Source organism: Chiloscyllium plagiosum, unplaced genomic scaffold, assembly GCF_037043375.1.
Source record: "Chiloscyllium plagiosum isolate Xiang-an unplaced genomic scaffold, Cpla_swu_hap1 HiC_scaffold_1, whole genome shotgun sequence".
NCBI classification, from domain to species: domain Eukaryota; kingdom Metazoa; phylum Chordata; class Chondrichthyes; order Orectolobiformes; family Hemiscylliidae; genus Chiloscyllium; species Chiloscyllium plagiosum.
In genome coordinates, this window is record NW_028270139.1 from 27,784,689 (window position 1) to 27,806,660 (window position 21,972).

Below are 21,972 nucleotides of genomic sequence, written 5' to 3' on the forward strand. Positions count from 1 at the left end.
TGCAGCGTCTACCGTGACACGGTTGTATGGGGTTGTCCTGAGAGCTGGGCAGCTTGCCTCAAACAATGATCTGTTTGAGGTTTGGCGGTTGTTGAAAGGCAAGTAGTGAAGGTGTGGGGAAGGTCTTTGTGAGGTGCTCATCCTCACTGATAATGTGTTGCAGGTCACGAAGAACATGGCGTAATTTTTCAGCTCCTGGGAAATACTGAACAACGAAGGGTACCCTGTCAGTTGCAGCACGTGTCTGTCTCCGTTATCTCTCTTTTTAGATTAGAATCACTCTAAACATCGTGGCATAGACAGAGAACACAGGGGGCCAACACCTTCAACATATTGTCTAGTTATCACTATTGTTAACAGCTAACCTGAGAATGCAACATTTTTATAAAAAAGTTTTGTGATTTTACACATGAAAGAAGTGAAACTATTGCTGTATTCTAACAGATGAAAGGCTTAACAGACAATCAATTTTTCAATGTATAATTTCAGTTACATCACACTGTAAATGTTTGCTATAAATTCTGTGTGTTAGGATTGAGTCCTCCACTACCACCTGATGAAGGAGCATTGCTCTGAAAGCTAGTGTGCTTCCAATTAAACCTGTTGGACGATAACCTGGTGTTGTGATTTTTAACTTTGTACACCCCAGTCCAACACCGGCATCTCCAAATTGATCTTATTGATGTTGGAGTCAGGAGTGTGGTTAGGGTAAAACTGTCAGTTGAAATGAAGCAATTCAATGGTAATAAGTTGAAGCTGATGCCTCCTCTCCAGTCTAAAGATTTGTTTTTTGTTATCTGAAAGCTTAAGCCAATAACATCTTGTACAGGGAGGAGAAAGTGAGGTCTGCAGACGCTGGAGATCAAAGCTGAAACTTTATTGCTGGAACAGCACAGCAGGTCAGGCAGCATCTAGGGAACAGAAGATTCGACGTTTCGGGCACATGCCCTTCTTCCTGAAGAAGGGCATGTGCCCGAAACGTCGAATCTTCTGTTCCCTACATCTTGTACAGACCAATTGGTTTTGGCAGAACTATTGTTTGATGTGCTTGATATGTACATTTTCTGAAAGTAATGCCCACTGAACACTGGATGATTCAGTAATTGATTCATTGATGATCCTTCATAGTCTCAATAGCAGTTAGGCAGTTAAATAAAAAAAAATGCATTTTTTGAGCAAAGTATGGAGGCTTATTATACAGTGGCCTTTTGTCAGAAATTCCTAGTTGCTTTGTGTTTCACGTCCTACATTATTTCTCATCTATCTCACATCATGATTTTAAAATAGATGTAGACACCTACTTCAAATACTTTCTCAAATTTTAGTTTGGATTTCTGTATATTTGGAATGAAATTGTTCATGCAGTTGGAAGGCTTTTATTCTGATGTCAGAAGAAGTCCAGAATTCATAGGGCAGCAAACTCTGTAAACATACTTAATTGTAATTATTTTCATTGTACCAAATTGGGTGGCTGGGTGTTAACATTACACAAGTGTTTATGCAAAAAATATAACCAGTCTTCAACAGGAGGTTTGCTTGACATCAGTCACCTTATTCAGTCAAGTCCTCTTGATCAATCTTATAAACAAAATAAGTGGTCTGCACAAAGTTACACCAGTTTGAAATTTTCTTAGAAATTTCTATCCATTTACACCACGAGTAGAACCTGTTGGGTATGGGTTAAGAATGTAGGAATGGCTGTTCTGCGGAGATTTTTAAACCAAAAGTTTGAGTCATTTTGAGGTCAGCGTAACTGGCTTTAGAATACCTCTGTTTTACACCCGTGAATCTCTTGACCTATTTGCTGTTAATTTGTGTTCAGTTTTATTTACAACTCTTCATTATTAAATAGTCCATGACTTAATGTAGTAAAACCTAAACAGTGCTCAGATTTGAGCTGAGCATTAATAAATGTTTGGTTGTGGCTTGACACTTGAATCACAATGTAAAAACAATGACTGCAGATGCTGGAAACCAGATTCTGGATCAGTGGTGCTGGAAGAGCACAGCAATTCAGGCAGCATCCGAGGACAGGCAAAATCGACGTTTCGGGCAAAAGCCCTTCATCAGGAATACTTGAATCACAATGACCAGCAAGAGTCCAACTATCCTTTCTAGATATTTTAACTATTTTATGATCTAATTCCATCACCAACATCATTGGTATCACCATTTACAACAAATCTAATTGGCTAATCGCATAAAATAGCCATGGGAGTAGCTCAGAGGCTAGGTATCTGTTGGTGAGTGTTTCATTACCTGCCATCCCAAAGTCTTTTCATCACGTTGTGCACATGGTAGTGTAATGGAATGCTCTCTATTCATTTTGATGAAAGTAGCTTCAATAATATTCTAAAATCTATTTCCATCCAGTACAAAGCAGCCTGCTTCATCAGACACCAACCACCATCTGATGTATTCATTTCCTTCACATTTGGCATGCTGTGGCTGCAGTGTGTATTACCTACAAAATGTGCTTCCCTGACGCTGTCTTTATGTACTGTAGCCATACAGTACTACTGGATTCATTGGTCCAGTTATCTTTCAAACACTATATACCATCCTCCATTGTTTTTAATCTTTACTTGAAAATCTAACATCTGTATCCTACCCTAATGTGCAGTAAATCCAGTTTGGCCATACTCCAGTTCTTACTGATATTTTTGCACTTCACACACCAATTCAAAGTTTCTACCCTTGTGTTTTTCACTGAAACTCACAGAAATATAACCTTAAATATCCAGTGAAGCTGTTGAAGGCTGTCACTAATATGTGGAAAGTCAAAACCAATTTCACCTTAATTTCAGAAAGTTATTGTTAATATTTTAAATTTGATATTGAGATATCAATATTAACTAGCACACTGCTGGAACTCTCCTTTCTAAATGTGCTGCAAGTTTATTTGTGGGAAATATCTGGTGGGAAATCTCAGCATTGATTAATGATTTAAAAAGCAGCTATAGTTGCAGCAATCTTAACACTGTTATATGGAAGTATTCATTTAAATTATGAGCATACATCCTGGAGTGAGGCATAAACATTAAGATTACACCACATAGAGTAAGGAAGACTTTGCTTGCCTGAGACAGTGTGTAATAGAATTTGAGTCAAAGCGGGAGTTTGAGGTAGAGGGGAAGAAATGCTTTAGTCCAGGAAACAGTGAGAAATGAGCAAAAAAGGAAATAAAAGGCTGACAGGGGTCCACTTGTATTGATGCTTCAGGTGAGATAATGTCACAAGTGCAGGGTAAACGACTGATTTCATGAGTAGGCATGGTCAGTATTTTGAATCTCTAGTAAAATTTGGCTAATCAGTTTGTGTTAATGTCTCCCTAGACCTTTTTCTCTTCCTGAGAAATAGCTGAAGTTCTCATGGCAAGTTCAAATGTATTCTAAGGGTAACAAATTAGAATTATGGGATGACTGGTCAGCAGGGCCACGTGGAGTGTACATCCTGCTGTATGTGTATAGTCATAGATGTACATAATGTTACCAGCTGTACTAACTTGAGTTCTGGGTTTCAGAGTTAGCATCAACTGGAATCACTTTACATCCATGTAGATAGTACATATAATACTGCAAATTAGAAGCCTATAGCACAGAGGGAATGGCTAACTACCAGGTAGCCTAAGAAAACTGAGCAGGTAGTGTAGGAGTCCCCTGGTTTAAACTATTGGAGGATAGGATCCTGAAGGGTAACCCTAATTGGAAGGGAGTAAAGTTGGTAATAGAAGTTACCAACAGTGATACCAGGGAGAATAGAAAACAGGAGAAGCAAAACTGAGCATAGAGTATGGTTAGGGAATGTTAGAAAAAGCAAGTTATTATACCTGAATTCATGTAGTGTTTATAATAAAGTTAGATTAGATTCCCTACAGTATGGAAACAGCCCCTTCGGCCCAACAAGTCCAAACCGATCCTCCGAAGAGTAACCCACCCAACCCCATTCCCCTGCCATATATATCTCTCCAATGAGTATAGTCATAACCAATTGAGTCTGTCTTTATACGTGGGTCCTACCACCCTGTGAATCAATCTAGTCAATTCCTATTGCACTCTTTCCATATCCAGAATATATCTCCTCAGATAAGGGAGGTGACAATTACGCACAATGTTCCAAATGTGATAAAATAAGACAGAAGTGTTGATGCCAGAAGTGAAGACAGTGTTGGAGAAACTGAGCAGGACTGGAAGCATCTGTAGAAAGAGAAACAATTAACTATTTAAGTCCAGTGACTGTTTGTCAGAACTAAAGGCAGATGGGAATAGAGCATAAAATGAGAACTAGGAGCAGAAGCAGGCAATTCAGCCTAGTGAGCCTGCTGTGCCATTCAGCACAGTCATGGCTGATCTCATCTTGGTCTCTACTCCACTTCCTGCCTGCTGCTCATAACGCTTCAATCTGTTGCTGGTTTAACTACATTCAAAGAGAGTTTTTTTTTATAATGTTCTGGATCCACCCAACTCTAGGAGAGTGAATTCCACAGATTTGCAACTGTTTGAGAGAAGTAATTTCTCCTAGTCTGTTTTAAATTTGCTAACCCCTACCCTAAAACTACGACCCCTCGTTCTAGATTGCTGCACAAGAAGGAACATCCTCTGTACCTCTACTTTCATTGCTTTTAGCATCTTGTGTACCTCAATTAAATCTCTCTCTTCTAAACTCGAGAATATAAGCATAAACTGCTCAATCTCTCTTCATAAGACAAAACCCTCATCTCTGGGATCAATTTAATAAATCTTCTCTGAACTGCTCCAAATCGACTACATTTTTCCTCAAGGGGATCAAAACCACGTGCAATACTCCACATGCAGTCTCATTAATGCCTTGTACAATTGTGGCAACATTTTCCTAATTTATATTCTCTTCCTCTAGCAATATATGCCAAACATCATTTGCCTATCCTTTATTACCTGCTGTACCTGCATACTAGTTTTCGGCAATTAAACAATTATCTGGTCATTAGAAAATATTTGCCAGCGTGTTATGACAGTGGATATAATGAGGCATCATTTACATTCCAGATGCCATCTGCCATGCTGAATATCCGCATGGGCCCCAGGGGGTGCTCAAATATTTCCCTTTCTCCTGTCGTCGACTGGGCACGGAGCCATGTCTGACCCATTTCCTAAACTTCTGTCCTCACCACAGCAACGATAGGGTTTCTTAGCTCTCACTTTCCACCCCAACAACCTCAGGATCCAAAGGATCATAAGTTGCTATTTCTGCCATCTCCAGAAATCTAATTGCACTGCATTCAGTGTATGATGTTTGCTCACAATATTGTCTTCTCAACATTGAGGAAATGAAATAGAGACTGGGTGACCACAGAACATGATGCTCTGTCGATTTAAAGATGACAATGACCTTTCAATGGCATGCCATTTTTAACACCCCACTATTCCCATGGCAATAATTTTGCTCCTACACGCTCAAAGCATACTGGTGGAACAACATCTCGTTGTTTCCCGAGATACTTTGCATCCTTCAGGACTCAACAGAGAGTAACAATTTTTCAGAACAAGAACACTCTCCTCCATGTTTGCCTGACGACTCGACCCTCCTCTTCCCCCTTTCTCTACTCTTTCGATCCCCCTACTCCCCCTCCCCCTTTCTCTACTCTTCCCCCCCCCCCCCCCCCCCCCACTTTGTCACTGTGTGTGTGTGTGTGTGTCTCTGTCTCTGTGTTTGTTAAACACTTATTGTGAAGTAACCCCATCCTTTTTTAGAAAATAAATAACAAAAACTAATAACTGCCTGTGGTATTACTTTTGACCTCTAGTAATGAATTTTGTTTCATCATTGCTCTGGTCATGACATATGATGGCAAACTACCTGGAACATGTTCCTGTACCTATTCCGTCTTATAAATACTATCTTTTTTAAACAGCTAATGCTTTTATAAGGTACACGTTACCTGACACTCACTGCAAGTGCTGCTTACACTGCTATTTGCTCAAGCACTGGGTGATTAATCCAAATGAGCTGGAGCTAATGGGAGATTTGTCTGGTAGTAATTGCTGATTGGAACAAAAACAAATTATTGGAGAAACTCAGATCTGGCAGCATCTGTGGCGAGAAAGCAGAGTCACTGGACTTGAAATGATCTGCTGAGTCCCACCAGCAATTTGTGTTTTTATTAAAGCTTTCTAGCTTTTTGTGGGATGTACATGTATTTGGAAAGGCAAGTACTGATCAGGGATAGTCAACATGGTTTTGTGCATGGGAAATCATGTCTCTCAGACTTGATTGAGTATTATGAGGAAGTGAAAAAGAGGATTGATGAGGGCAGAGCAGTAGATGTGATCTATATGGACTTCAGTAAGGCGTTCAACAAGGTTCCCCATCGGAGACTGGTTAGCAAGGTTAGATCTCGTGGAATACAGGGAGAACTAGCCATTTGGATACAGAACTGGCTCAAAGGTAGAAGATAGAGGGTGGTGGTAGAGGGTTGTTTTTCAGACTGGAGGCCTGTGACCAGTGGAGTGTCACAAGGATCGGTGCTGGATCCTCTACTCTCTGTAATTTACATAAATGATTTGGATGCGTGCATAAGAGGTACAGTTAGTAAGTTTGCAGATGACACCAAAATTGGAGGTGTAGTGGACAGCGAAGAGGTTTATCTCAGATTACAACAGGATCTGGATCAGATGAGCCAATGGGCTGAGAAGTGGCAGATGGAGTTTAATTCCGATAAATGCGAGGTACTACATTTTGGGAAAGTAAATCTTAGCAGGACTTATACACTTAATGGTAAGGTCCTAGGGAGTGTTGCTGAACAAAGAGACCTTGGAATACAGGTTCAAAGCTCCTTGAAAGTGGAGTCGCAGGTAGATAGGATAGTGAAGAGGGCGTTGGTATGCTTTCCTTTATTGGTCAGAGTATTGAGTACAGGAGTTGGGAGGTCATGTTGCAGCTGTACAGGACATTGGTCAGGTCACTGTTGGAATGTTGCATGCTATTCTGGTCTCCTTCCTATCGGAAAGATGTTGTGAAACTTGAAAGGGTTCAGAAAAGATTTACAAGGATGTTACCAGAGTTGGAGGATTTGAGCTATGGGGAGAGGCTGAACAGGCTGGGGCTGAGGGGTGACCTTCTAGAGGTTTACAAAATTATGAAGGGCAGAATAGGATAAATAGGCAAAGTCTTTTCCCTGTGGTGGGGGAGTCCAGAATTAGAGGGCATCAGTTTAGGTTGAGAGGGGAAAGATATAAAAGAGACCTATAGGGCAACATTTTCTCACAGTTCACACACGTGAATGAAATGAGCTTCGAGAGGATGTGGTGGAGGCTGGTACAATTGCAACATTTAAGAGGCATTTGGATGGGTATATGAATAAGGAAGGGTTTGGAGGGATATGGGCCGGGTGCTGGCAGGTGGGACTAAATTGGGTCGGCATGGACGGGTTGGACCGAAGGGTCTGTTTCCATGCTGCACATCTTTGACTCTTTGACTCTATTTTATGAATAGCTAATTGGTTTGTGGAGTGGCAATGAATTGTCAGTGTTGATGAGCAGAAGGTCTTCATCACTGTGAAAGGCTGTTCGACTACCTGGGAGCCAGAGTGTGAGAATTTTAGCATAAGCTTTTAGAGGAAGAAATTGTCCATTTTTCTGCATTTTAAGGAAAATAGCTTGAAGAAAATCAATTTATTTTAGCTTATCGGTTTCTATAATTCGTGGCTCTTAACCAATAAGCCAGAGATTTTATAAGTTAATTGGTTGCCCTGTGTATCACTGCATGCAGGTGAAAGTACCCAGAGAGGAAGTAACCCTTGACAAGTCACACCATCCCAATGACTCCAGTGGAGTGAAACCAATAACCTGCCTTTCCAATTTTTCTGTTTATTTGAAACACGTGCGCGTGTGTGTGTGTGTGTGTGTGTCTTTTTTCTAAAGAGGTTAAGCTTATGTCAGTGGTACATAATTGTTTGTGTAGCATGAATCTATTTTTGTCATAATTTAATTCTTAGTCCAGAAATTTGTTCTGTGTATTGTCAACCTTGGTCTAAATCAGTAAAGTGAGGAATTGTGCATATGTTTATGAAGTCTTTTTAATTTTTGTGATGTCTCCAGGAAGACAAGTTCTTCATTTCCAGTGCACTACCCAAGTGAGGCTTAATGGTCCCTGCACTTTATTTAGACTTTACGTGATTAGGGTTGAATCAATAAGCTTTACTCCAAAGACTATAGTCCAAAAAATGGAAAGAATGTGATCTGTTACTCAATTCATTTACATCTTGCCAGTGAGAAAGGTCCATTCATGCACACTGTTTTCTGCCAGCCAGTCCATATTCTAACTATTCTAACATGTAATCCCCATACTTTGTAATTTTGTTTTCCAAAACAACTTTTCATCTGTCATCTTGTCTCTTGTGGAAATCAAAGTAAAGTACATCTACCAACTTCCCTTTTATCCACTGCACATGTTGTTCCTTTAAAGAAATTTAATAAATTGACTAAATCTGATTTCCTATTCACAAAACCTGTTCACCCTTTCCGAATTTTACCTCTGTGTTTCTAAGTGCACATAACATTCTTTATGAGCAATCTTGATCTTTGTCACTTGACAAATATCAAGGTGGCTGGCCTTTAGTTTCCTATTTTCTGCTTCTCTTCCTACTTATTGCCTATTTTCTACTTTCTAATACAATGAAACTTCCTGAATCTAGAGAATTTTAAATTAACATTAGTACATCTTCTGCCTCATTAACTATCTATTTTAAAACCATAATATGATGCAGGATGCATAAACCTGTCTCAGCAGATTGCAAAAGTACACCAAATGAAGGCCAGGTGTGTTTTGTTGTTCTATACTTTTCCATGTTGTTCTATACTTTTGCTGCACATAGTATTTGTTTGATTTTATAATAATAGTGATTATGATTTTTAAGCAATGTTTTGACTTTGAATTAATTTTTTTTGGTACCACATCAAAAAATTAAATAATTTTGGGAGATTTTAAAGCTGTCATGTTAATATTAATACATGTTCTTACTGGTTATGGTATAAACTTCATGTCCTCCTTTTAGATTAAAAAAAGATAGAACTTTGTATGATTGTTAACTATTCTGGATAAACACATTTGTGTATGTAATTTGTGCTGATGTTGTTTTTATTGTATTTTCAGCCATGAAGTTATATTTCCAAATCCTCATGCTACTTTGGTGCTTTGTGGATATATCAAAGGCTGCCAAAATTGTGATTGTGCCGCCGATTATGTTTGAAAGCCATCTCTACATTTTCAAGACTCTAGCTAAAGCTTTGCATGAGCATGGACATGATACTGTGTTTGCAGTATCAGAAGGTAGAGAAATCCCTTCATCAGATTACTTTAGATTGCTGCGGTATCCTGGTTTCTTCAATAGCACAACAGCAGATGAATTTTTGCAATCTAAGATGCGAAACATTTTCTCAGGAAGACTAACGGCACTAGAACTTTTTGACATTCTGGAGCATTACTCCAAGAACTGTGACATCATGGTTGGCAGTCAGAGTTTCATTGCACAGCTCAAAGAGGAAAAGTTTGACTTGCTTTTGGTGGACCCAAATGAAATGTGTGGCTTTGTCATTGCGCATCTTCTGGGAGTGAAGTATGCAGTCTTTTCTACTGGTCTCTGGTACCCAACAGAAGTTGGTGCTCCAACACCGTTAGCCTACGTACCAGAATTCAACTCTCTCCTTACAGATGAGATGAATTTATTTCAACGAATTACAAATATTGCAGTATATTTGGTGTCACGCTTTGGTGTGAATTTTCTGTTCTTGCCAAAATATGAGAGAATTATGCTGAAATATAAAATTGAGCCTGAACGCTCCATGTACGATTTAATACAGGGTTCCAGTTTATGGATGCTTTGCACGGATATAGCACTGGAGTTTCCTCGGCCGACTTTGCCCAATGTTGTGTATGTGGGAGGAATTTTGACTAAACCTGCAAGCCTTCTACCTGAAGTAAGGTTTGCTTGTTATTCGCACAGCTCGAGGGCTCTGTTACTTTCAATATCACGGTAAAGGCAGAATGTGATCCTTGAAGGCTCCAGATAATGAGCAAATTAATGAGAATAAAAGACTATGGTAGGAATAGGAGGCAAAGGTTTGTGCCAAAATAGAATGTAAAACGTAATTTTGATGTATTTATGTCACAAAAGAAAGAAGCTTCAGAGCCTTTTTGACTACATCACGAGAAATCGTTTTTAAAATAAATCATTAGTCTAGCGTGATAATCTACAGTTAATAGATGGCTTGCATATGAAGTATTTTTTGGTTGCGCATTGAAGGTTGAAATTTAAAATCTGTACTGTAATTTGGATGTTTTATCACAAATTGACTATTAGACATAATTCTTTGCCTACCAAGATATATGGCCTATCACTGAGCAGAAAAATGAAAATACAATACATTGGAGTACAATACATTTTAAAATCTTGTTTAGATTATTTTATTTTTATTTTAAAGGTGAAATAATAACTTCATTGAACAATTGTCAATTTATCAATTTTCAACAGATTGAGTCTGTATGATGTAAAATTTTTCTTGGGTTCTCATCTATCAAGTTGCCCCAGCACCTTAGCTCCAAGACTGAGTTGAAATAGTTTGTTTTTGAAAAGCAGCAGTAGTTATAGATTCATTGGGCAAGCATCTACTATTTTTTTTAATTACTGTACCAATCACCATGCTCACAGCTGTTAATTTTCAATCCCAGAAAGAATGGATTGTTGTTTAAAATGAGCTATTTTATATTTTAGATATTACTAATACACATCAGGTAATTTCAGTTGCTATTTTAGCTTCACCAGCCCTTAAATGTTTTAAAGGCCCTCATTCTCCTTCTCAAGGACGGAATATAGATAATGCCAATTGTTTATCATCTTGGTGTTTGGCAAACGATCCATTATTCACTCTCCTTTCCCATCGCTCCCTCTGACCTATGAATAGATTTAAATTCTGAATGCAGTTGTTTTGCATTGGCTGCACTCTTTCTTTCTCATCTGTTCCAAAATGGGACATTGCTGAATATAATCACACAAATTTAATAATGCCTGTGCTGTTAAATCTGAGACAAAATGTCTGCCATGGAAATCAGTTGAGGAGCGGTAAAGTTCTTTTTGAGGAAAGAGCCCACAGAAGTCCATTCTAGACACCAACAGGAGTACTAAGAACTTTCTTGTTATAAGATTTATATGACACGGGTTTACTTGAAATCCTGTTGGACTCTAATCTGGTGTCACGTGATTTCTTTGTCCACCCCAGTTCAACACCGGCACCTCCTATGTTTAAGATTTGTTGTAATTAAAGAACAACAACCTGAATGATCCTCTAAAAGCCGAATTTGAGTAGACGTATTTAGAGGATCAGCAATAAATCCAACACTTAGCTCAAAAAGGTGTGGAAGGAAAAAGTAGAATTTTAAGTATTATATAAGTTTTATGTTTGAACCTTTTCATGTTAATTCATGAGATGTTGACCTCATTGACAGCTGACATTTATTGCTTATTCCTAATTTAACCTTAAAGATGGTTGAAAGTTTCCTCTTGAGTTGATACAGACTATATGACTGCTGTACACCCATAGTGTTGGTAGTGTTTCAAGATTTTTATCCAGTGACAATGAGGGAGCGGTGATATTTTTCCATTAGGATGATTTTCGTGAAGGGTTTCTTGTCAGGCAGTGGCTATCCTTTGTGTCTGCTCTCTCTCATCCTCCTTAGCTGTATTTTTGAGGGTTTGGAATGTGTTTTTAAATTCTGAAATATTGCAATGCTATAATGAAAAGTGCAAATTTTAAGGTGATAGTGCCAGTTAAGTTCACTACTAAGTAGTGTTGATCACCTTGAGTGATATTCGGAGCTGCACTTCGCTTGCACTGAGGTCTTTGCCCTGAAAATCCAAACAAGTGAGATGTTAGACTTCCCCAGTCTTGTAATAATCTGAAAAGTTGTAACTACATACTCCTCATCTAGATGTTTCACAAATTAACTTTTTTCTTCCTCTGAGGTAAATTTTATTCACTTAATTGTTGAGAACAATCTCTTTGCCAGGAGAAACTATTCCTGCATCTGACACACCAGTTAGGTCTCCTTTGAACTTCCCAAAAACTCTGGATTTTTTTTCAAACTGAGAACAATCTTCGATTTATTCAAAAGCCAGCTAATATCTTTCAATATTTTCTCTGTCCTGTCATAAAATCCACAGAATAACCAAAATTCCATTTAACAATTCGAAGATGCACATACAAATTTATAAGTTTTCTGAAATGCCTGACCTAGTTGATTTTAAACCCCTTCACAAAAATAAACCAACTTACATATGTCACTAGTTTTAAAATCCAAATTCTTTCATATTGTATATAAGGTCTTTCACCTTTTATCACAGTTAATTATCTTTGATAAGGTTAAAAGTTTTTTGGAATTTTTTAACCTAGTGAAATGCAATTGTTTGCTTCAACTGAGAAATAAGAAAGGGATGATCACCTTATTGGGATTGTATTATAGACCCCTCCCCCCAATAGTCAGAGGGAAATTGAGAAACAAACTTGTAAGGAGATTTCAGCTATCTGTAAAAATAATAGGGTAGTTATGGTAGGGGATTTTAACTTTCTAAAAATTGACTGGGACTGCCATAGTGTTATAGGTTTAGGTGGAGAGGGATTTTTTAAGTGCCTACAAGACAATTTTCTGATTCAGTATGTGGATGTACCTACTAGAAAAGGTGCAAAACTTGACCTACTGTTGGGGAAATAAGGCAGGGCAAATGACTCAGGTGTCAGTGGGGGAGCACTTGGGGCCACTATTCTATTCGTTTTAAAATAGTGATGGAAAAGGATAGACCAGATCTAAAAGTTGAAGTTCTAAATTGGAGAAAGGCCAATTTTGATGGTATGAGGCAAAAACTTTCGAAAGCTGATTGGAGGTAGGTAAAGGGACGGCTGGAAAATGGGAAGCCTTCAGAAATGAGATAACAACATGAATCCAGAGAAAGTATATTCCTGTCAGGGTGAAAGGGAAGGCTGGTAGGTGTAGGGAATGCTGGATGACTAAAGAAATTGAGGGTTTTGTTAAGAAAAAGAAGGAAGCATAAGTCAGGTATAGACAGAATAGATCGAGTGAATCCTTAGAGTACAAAGAAAGTAGGGGTATACTTAAGAGGGAAATCAGGAGGGCTGAATGGGGACATGAGATAGCTTTGGCAAATAAAATTAAGGAGAATCCAAAGGGTTTTTACAAATATATTAAGGACAAAAAGGTAAGTAGGGAGAGAATAGGATCCCTCAAAGATCAGCAAGGCAGCCATTGTGTGAAGCCACAGAAAATGGGGGAGATACTAAATGAATATTTTGCATCAGTATTTACTGTGGAAAAGGATATGGAAGATATAGACTGTAGGGAAATAGATGGTGACATCTTGCAAAATGTCCAGATTACAGAGGAGGAAGTGCTGGATGTCTTGAAACGGTTAAAGGTGGATAAATTCCCAGGACCTGATCAGATGTACCTGAGAACTCTGGGAAGCGAGAGAAGTGATTGCTGGGCCTCTTGCTGAGATATTTGTATCATTGATAGTCACAGATGAGGTGCCGGAAGACTGGAGGTTGGCAAATGTGGTGCCCTGTTTAAGAAGGGCGGTAAAGACAAGACAGGGAACTATAGACCGGTGAGCCTGACCTCGGTGGTGGGCAAGTTGTTGGAGGGAATCCTGAGGGACAGGATGTAGATGTATTTGGAAAGGGGATTCGGGATAGTCAACATGGTTTTGTGCATGGGAAATCATGTCTCTCAAACTTGATTGAGTTTTTTGAAGAAGTAACAAAGAGGATCGATGAGGGCAGAGCAGTTGATATGATCTATATGAACTTCAGTAAGATGTTTGACAAGGTTCCCCATGGGAGACTGGTTAGCAAGGTTAGATCTCATGGAATACAGGAACAACTGGCCATTTGGATACAGAACTGGCTCAAAGGTAGAAGACAGAGGGTGGTGGTGGAGAGTTGTTTTTTAGACTGGAGGCCTGTGATCAGTGGACTGTCACAAGGATCAGTGCTGGGTCCTCTACTTTTTGTCATTTACATAAATGATTTGGATGCGAGCATAAGAGGTACAGTTTGTAAGTTTGCAGATGACACTAAAATTGGGGGTGTGGTAGACAGTGAAGAGGGTTACCTCAGACTACAACAGGATCTGGACCAGATGAGCCAATAGGCTGAGATGTGGCAGATGGAGTTTAATTTAGATAAATGCGAGCTGCTGCATTTTGGGAAAGTAAATCTTAACAGGACTTATACACTAATGGTAAGGTCCTAGGGAGTGTTGCTGAACAACGAAACCTTGGAATGCAGGTTCATAGCTCCTTGAAAGTGGAGTCGCAGGTAGATAGGATAGTGAAGAAGGCGTTTGGTATGCTTTCCTTTCTTGGTCAGAGTATTGAGTACAGGAGTTGGAAGGTCATGTTGCGGCTGTATAGGACATTGGTTAGGCCACTGTTGGAATATTGTGTACAATTCTGGTCTCCTTCCTATCGGAAAGATATTGTGAAACTTGAAAGGGTTCAGAAAAGATTTACAAGAATGTTGCCAGGGTTGGAGGATCTGAGCCACAGGGAGAGGCTGAATAGGCTAGTGCTGTTTTCCCTGGAGCATCGGAGGCTGAGGGGTGACCGTATAGAGGTTTACAAAATTATGAGGGGCATGGATAGGATAAATAGACAAAGTCTTTTCCCTGGGATCAGGGAGTCCAGAACTAGAGGGCATAGGTTTAGGGTGAGGGGAAAGATATGAGACCTAAGGGGCAATGTTTTCACGCAGAGCGTGGTACGTGTATGGAATGAGCTGCCAGAGGATGTGGTGGAGGCTGGTACTATTGCAACATTTAAGAGGCATTTGGATGGGTATATGAATAGGAAGGGTTTGGAGGGATATGAGCTGGGTGCTGGCAGGTGGGACTAGATTGGGTTGGGATATCTGGTCGGCATGGACGGGTTGGACCGAAGGGTCTGTTTCCATGCTGTACATCTCTATGACTCTAAATGCAAAATGGGGTTACCTAATGTATTCTATAGCTTCTGCCTTCATTTGACATTCTGATTTTATCTTGTTTAACACTGTTTAACATTTGTCTTTCCACTTCTGATTCAGTCCATTACTTGTATTTTTCTGAAGTGGAAGGATTCTGCTACTGTTTCTAACATTGCTTGATTATGAATTGGCTGATAATGCTTTGTATGCTCACAAATATGTGAAATCTTAATTAGAATTGCATAGATGTTTTATCAAGTCTTAGTAAATTAATGTTGGAGACTTTCCCATGTCTGGTGGCACGTGTGATATAAAACTGAGCTTCTGTCAGTTATTATAGCTAGATTTTCCTGGAACTTATAGATTGGCAGGGTGCAACTCTGCAGGTCTCATTAACCAAGAGACTCTCCTGTGCTTCCTGCCTGTCAGAGATATCGGAAAGATTTGCACGTTGATCAAGCTGTTTGACTTTGTTATGAATGCACCTTTTACAAAGTCTCAGTTGGACGTGAACCTAGAGTGTGTTGTTCAGAGATAGCGGTCTGACCACTCTATATCATAACGCACTTAGAACATAGAAGAATACAGCGCAGTACAGGCCCTTTGGCCCTCGATGTTGTGCCGATCCAAGCCCACCTAACCTACACTAGCCCACTATCCTCCATATGCCTATCCAATGCCCGTTTAAATGCCCATAAAGAGGGAGAGTCCATCACTGCTACTAGCAGGGCATTCCATGAACTCACGACTCGCTGAGTAAAGAATCTACCCCTAACATCTGTCCTATACCTGCCACCCCTTAATTTAAAGCTATGTCCCCTCGTAATAGCTGACTCCATACGTGGAAAAAGGTTCTCATGCTCAACCCTATCTAAACCCCTAATCATCTTGTACACCTCTATCAAGTCACCCCTAAACCTTCTTTACTCCAATGAAAACAGCCCCAAATGCCTCAGCCTTCCTCATACGATCTTCCTACCATACCAGGCAACATCCTGGTAAACCTCCTCTGCACCCGTTCCAGTGCCTCCACATCCTTCCTATAATTGCTTTTAGAAAAAAAATACTAGGTTTTTAATGTTGATTTTTAAGAATTGTTATGAGTATTGAGAGTGGATTCGGCTACCTCACAATGTGCATACTGAAGAAGGGATGTAAGAATTTTGTTTTGGACTTGTGTTCTTTTTTAAAATCTAAGCTGATTTATTGAAAGTGCTTCTCCAGGAATTTTAGTTTTTTGCTGCAATAATCAGCCTGTCAGTGAATGTGATTAATTATACTTTGTGGTTGCCCTTCTGCAATTACTACTTTGGGTCAAGATTCTGGATGTCTAAGTTAGTAATGGGAATGGAGAAGATGGGCATTAAAACAAGGTGATTGAAGTTACTTGCAAATTTTGAAAAATAGAATGCTGATTATTATTTGATGAAGGAATAAAACTTCCAGTCAATAAGATTTATCTTGCCATTCAAAAGATATTTACACTGGAATGGAGAAGCCTGAGCTTTGCCTGGAGAGTTTATTCTGATTTGAGGGAAGTATAGGAGCTTCATACACTGACTTATTTGGACACTGAGTCATGATGGAATATCATGCAACTTCTGAGGGAGTAGGGCATTTCAGATGTTAAACACACAAGTTAGAAATGTTCAGTATCCAAAGTTGTCATATTTCTTGGTAAAAAGGCAACACAGTTGTGCTGTTTATTTCTTCAGCATGATTCAGTGCAGTATTGTTATTTGAGCTTTAGTTAACATACACTCATTGGTGATATGTTAAAGCAGTGACTTTTTAAAAATAACTAAGACATTGGATAGGAGATTTGTATTTCGTAATTTAGGAAAATATTTGCTTAAGAATTGCTTGCAGTGGCACTAAGAGCATTTTATAGTTTTGTAGATATTCCAGAATAAGCAAGTTATGAAGTACACTTGTTTGGATTGCTGCAAAGTTTTTTTTAATGCCTCAAATGTTTGCATTGTTTCATTATTTAAAAAAAACTAGATCCAAAGTATCTTGCTACCAGTTAGTGTCAGCCTGTGCCTGGCTCGATAGTTACAGCTGTGTATTTATTAAGTGTTTACTGTTCTAGCAATGGTTAGACTTGAATAACTGCACCCTGGTAGTGAGCATTATCAGCTATAATACAATTTCTAAAGCCTAAATTTTCTCACCTAACGTGGTTTGAAATGCTGTTGGTCATGCACAAATGTCTGTACTTATAGTAAATTAAAAAAAAAGGCTTTTCTTTGAAGCAGAAGCAAGTATTTTCTGCTTTTACTGAGTTTTGTTTGTGTGGGGCAGTATTGTTTCAATTTTAGGTTCACTAATATGCAAAGCTACTTTACAAAGCTACCAGTCATCTTTCTGTCTCTTAGTTTTGCTGATAACTTCAGATTAGTGAAGTTATCTACGATTAAAATGTGAGCAGGTGCATTAGAAGTAAGTTAAAGTATGCTAGCTTTTGCGCTTATTATTGGAAATCGATTTAAGTGTTACAATGGAACATTATTAAATTAATTTTGAAGTTGAAATTGCATGGGTGCACATCTCAAGAAAACACCACATGATGAAATTATATTTGGAAAAACCCACTAATACATGAACAAACTATCGCTTACCAATAAGCCTTTGTAGGACTTGAGTTTCTCCCTGCTTTACTCTAAACATCCTCATAAAACATTGTCATTTGCATCCTTAACTTTTAAATATATTGTATTAAATTTTCAGTCTTAAAATTGCAATAATTAAAAAATTGCATTCTTTTACTTTTCAAAGTTTGGGAGAAGATTTGTAGCTCGGGTGCTCGTTGTTGTGGTTCTGTTCGCCGAGCTGGGAATTTGTCTTGCAAACGTTTCGTCCCCTGTCTAAGTGACATCCTCAGTGCTTGGGAGCCTCCTGTGAAGCGCTTCTGTGATGTTTCCTCCGGCATTTATGGTGGCCTGTCTTTGCCGCTTCCGGTTGTCAGTTCTAGCTGTCCGCTGTAGTGGCCGGTATATTGGGTCCAGGTCGATGTGTTTGTTGATGGAGTTTGTGGATGAGTGCCATGCTTCTAGGAATTCCCTGGCTGTTCTCTGTTTGGCTTGTCCTATAATGGTAGTGTTGTCCCAGTCGAATTCATGTTGCTTGTCAGCTGCGTGTGTGGCTACTAAGGATAGCTGGTCGTGTCGTTTCGTGGCTAGTTGGTGATGACAAGCAACGTGAATTCGACTGGAACAATACTACCATTACAGGGCAAGCCAAACCGAGAACAACTAGGGAATTCCTAGAGGCATGGCACTCATCCACAGACTCTATCAACAAACACATCGACCTGGACCCAATATACCGGCCACTACAGCGGACAGCTAGAACTGACAACCGGAAGCGGCAAAGACAGGCCACCATAAATGCCGGAGGAAACATCACAGAAGCGCTTCACAGGAGGCTCCCAAGCACTGAGGATGTCACCTAGACAGGGGACGAAACGTTTGCAAGACAAATTCCCAGTTCGGCGAACAGAACCACAACATTCTTTTACTTTGGTAGCACATAATAGCTTTCTTGCAACTAGCTATATGTATATGGCACACAGACAATTTAATTTAATAAATCTTGAATTTGGAAGATTTGTACAAAATCACTTGAATTTGAGAGGAAATTTCTGTGGGTTCTCGACCTGCCTTTTTTTTTTGTAGAGAATGTAAGCAACAACCCTGGGAAGTTAAGGCTGTAACTGGATGAATTGTGACATTAGATTTTTTAAATTTGAAAGTTTTTAGTTTTACAAGTTTTATTTGTTTATTTATTTTCTTCTACTCTGCAAAAAAATGAGAATGGTATTAAGGAAGCTTAAGAAGTGTTTGAGGAGAGGGAGTGACTCAAGTTGAGACCATGTCATTTTGTGTTTTAATAGTTTCATGCAGTTCAATAAGTCAATGAGCCTGGCATTATCTTGCATTTATATCTAAGTAGCTCTGATTTATCTTAAAGATCCTGTAATGTTTGAATAATTTTATGTAAAATCACATCACTCGTTCAATTTTCACAAAGTGTAGACATGTTAAATCCCTCTCGCTCAGATCTTTTGTATTTTAATTAGCAATGGAATTCTTTTTGAAGTAGTGATACTCAACAGTTAGCTTTAACATTCTGACTACACTCTTCTCTAAATAACTATTCTAATTCTTAATGTGCTCAACCAAAGTTTTAACCCCCTTGTTGTCTTGCTAATGCCCAGTTGAATTAATTGCATTGCTATTAATCAGTGTAATCCTTCATGATGCTTTAATTGATTTTTAGATATGTTCTGACCCATCTCTGGAACAGAGAGGATTTGAACCAAAATAGTATGGCCAAGAGGTAGGGGTGCTACCACTACATCATAGAGCCTTAGAGACTGGCTGAGTGAATTTCATTTTGGGTGCATTCAGGAAATTTCACCTGTAGATATTTTTAAATGATTTGTTTAGACAAGTAGTGACATATCTCTGGGACAGAGTCTGTGTTCAAGTATCACCTGTTCCCGAGGAAAGCTTGCTACCACTGCACCATAACAACCATTATAACCCTTTATTCTTTGATTAACTAGCTTGGCCATAAATTGCACAAAATACGGAGGCATGGGATTGAGGGTGATTTAGTGGTTTGAATCTGAAATTGGCCATCTGAAAGAAGACCGAAAGAAGTGGGTGATGATTGGGAAATATTCATCCTGGAGTTCAGTTACTAGTGGTGTACTGCAAGAATCTGTTTTGGGTCCACTGTTGTTTGTCATTTCTATAAATGACCTGGATGAGGGCATAGAAGGATGGCTTAGTAAATTTGCGGATGATGCTAAGGTTGGTACAGTTGTAAATAATGACTAAGGATGTTGTAGGTTACAGAGGGACATGCCTAAGCTTCAGAGGTGGGCTGAGAGGTGGCAAATGGAGTTTAATGTGGAAAAGTGTGAGGCGATTCACTTTGGAAGGAGAAACAGGAATGCAGAGTATTGGGCTAGTGTTGGATTTTTGTTTGTGTAGATGAGCAGAGAGATTTATGTCTATGTACATAGATCCCTGAAAGTTGCCACCAAGGTTGATTGGGTTGATAAGAAGGCATACGGTGTGTTAGCTTTTTTTGGTCGAGGGATTGAGTTTCGGAACCCTGAGATCATGCTGCAGCTGTACAAAACTCTGGTGCGGCCACATTTGGAGTATTACATACAGTTCTGGTCACTACATTATAGGAAGGATGTGGAAGTTTTGGAAAGGGTTCAGAGGAGATTTACTAGGATGCTGCATGGTATGGAGGGAAAGGCTGAGGGTCTTAACTTATTCGTTAGAGAGAAGGAAGTTGAGAGGTGACCTAATTGAGACGTAAGATAATCAGAGGGTTTGATAGGTTGGACAGTGAGAGCCTTTTTCCCTGGATGGTGATGTCTAGCATGAGGGGACGTACCTTTAAATTGAGGGGTGATAGATATAGGACAAATGTCAGAGGTAGTTTCTTTACTCCGTGTAGTAGGGGCGTGGAATGTACTGCCTGCAACAGTAGTAGACTCACCAAATTTAAGGACGTTTAAATGGTCTTTGGATAGGCATATGGACGAGAATGGAATAGTGTAAGTTAGCTGGGCTTCAGATTGATTTCACAGGTTGGTGCAACATCGAGGGCCGAAGGGTTTGTACTGCGCTGTAATGTTCTATGTTCTATCTATATTCTATAAATTGCCATGGTGTTAATGCACCAAATTTGAGTCCTCAACAAAAATCCTTCATCCTTGGTAGTTTCCTAGTGCATTTAAACAATCAGAAAATTATTGTAAATTTGAGTACCTAAAGCTGTGCATAATGTCCCAACTGTATTTCAAAGGTGTTAAACAGGCTCAAAATTATCTCTGCTTTTGTTTCTCTTGTATAGTCTGTCTGCTATAACACCTGTTTCTTCCACACTAATTAGCTTTAACGTGATTGAAGAATTTATACTATTATTTACAGAACAAAAATCTTATCTGTAATTACTATAACGTGATTATGGCCCTGTTAATTAAAATGCTGCAGCTACTGTACAATTTTCTTACAACGTGAGATCCGTACTATTGTTATATAAGAACTGACAGTAGCTGGAAATGTGTTGCTGGAAAAGCGCAGCAGGTCAGGCAGCATCCAGGGAACAGGAGAATCGACGTTTCGGGCATAAGCCCTTCTTCAGGAATGGGGAAAGTTTGTCCAGCAGGCTAAGATAAAAGGTAGGGAGGAGGGACTTGGGAGAGGGGCGTCGGAAATGTGATAGGTGGAAAGTAGTCAAGGTGAGGGTGATAGGTCAGACTGGGGTGGGGGCGGAGAGGTCGGGAAGAAGATCTCAGGTTAGGAAGGCGGTGCTGAATTTGATGGATTTGACTGAGACAGGGTGGGGGGAGGGGAAATTAGGAAACTGGTGAAATCCGAGTTCATCCCTTGTGGTTGGAGGGTTCCTAGCCGGAAGATGAGGCGTTCTTCCTCCAACCGTCGTTTTGTTGTGGTCTGACGATGGAGGAGTCCAAAGACCTGCATATCCTTGGTGGAGTGGGAGGGGGAATTGAAATGTTGAGCTACAGGGTGGTTGGGTTGGTTGGTCCGGGTGTCCCAGAGGTGTTCTCTGAAATGCTCCGCAAGTAGCCAGCCTGTCTCCCCAATATAGAGGAGGCCACATCGGGTGCAGAGGATGCAATAGATGATATGTGTGGAGGTGCAGGTGAATCTGTGGCGGATATGGAAGTTTCCTTTGGGGCCTTGGAGGGAGGTGAGGGGGGAGGTGTGGGCGCAAGTCTTGCACCTCCTGCGGTTGCAGGGGAAGGTGCCGGGAGTGGAGGTTGGGTTGGTGGGGTGTGTGGATCTGACGAGGGAGTCACGGAGGGAAGTGGAAGAGATGCGGTGGAGGGCATCGTCGACCACGTCGGGGGGGAAATTGCGGTCCTTGAAGAAGGAGGCCATCTGGGTTGTGCGTTTTTGGAACTGGTCCT

General features: G+C 39.7%; 1 protein-coding gene across 2 annotated transcripts in view; it reads left to right on the top strand.

Moving 5' to 3' along the window:
- The window catches only part of ugt8 (UDP glycosyltransferase 8), an 83,056-nt gene that overhangs the window by 21,107 nt on the left and 39,977 nt on the right, over window positions 1–21,972 (top strand). For both annotated transcript variants that reach the window (XM_043696937.2, XM_043696927.2), the window contains exon 2: window positions 9,130–9,953. In XM_043696937.2, the coding sequence (XP_043552872.1) occupies window positions 9,132–9,953 (822 nt within the window). In that variant the 5' untranslated portion in view covers window positions 9,130–9,131. The remainder of the gene's footprint in view (window positions 1–9,129; window positions 9,954–21,972) is intronic.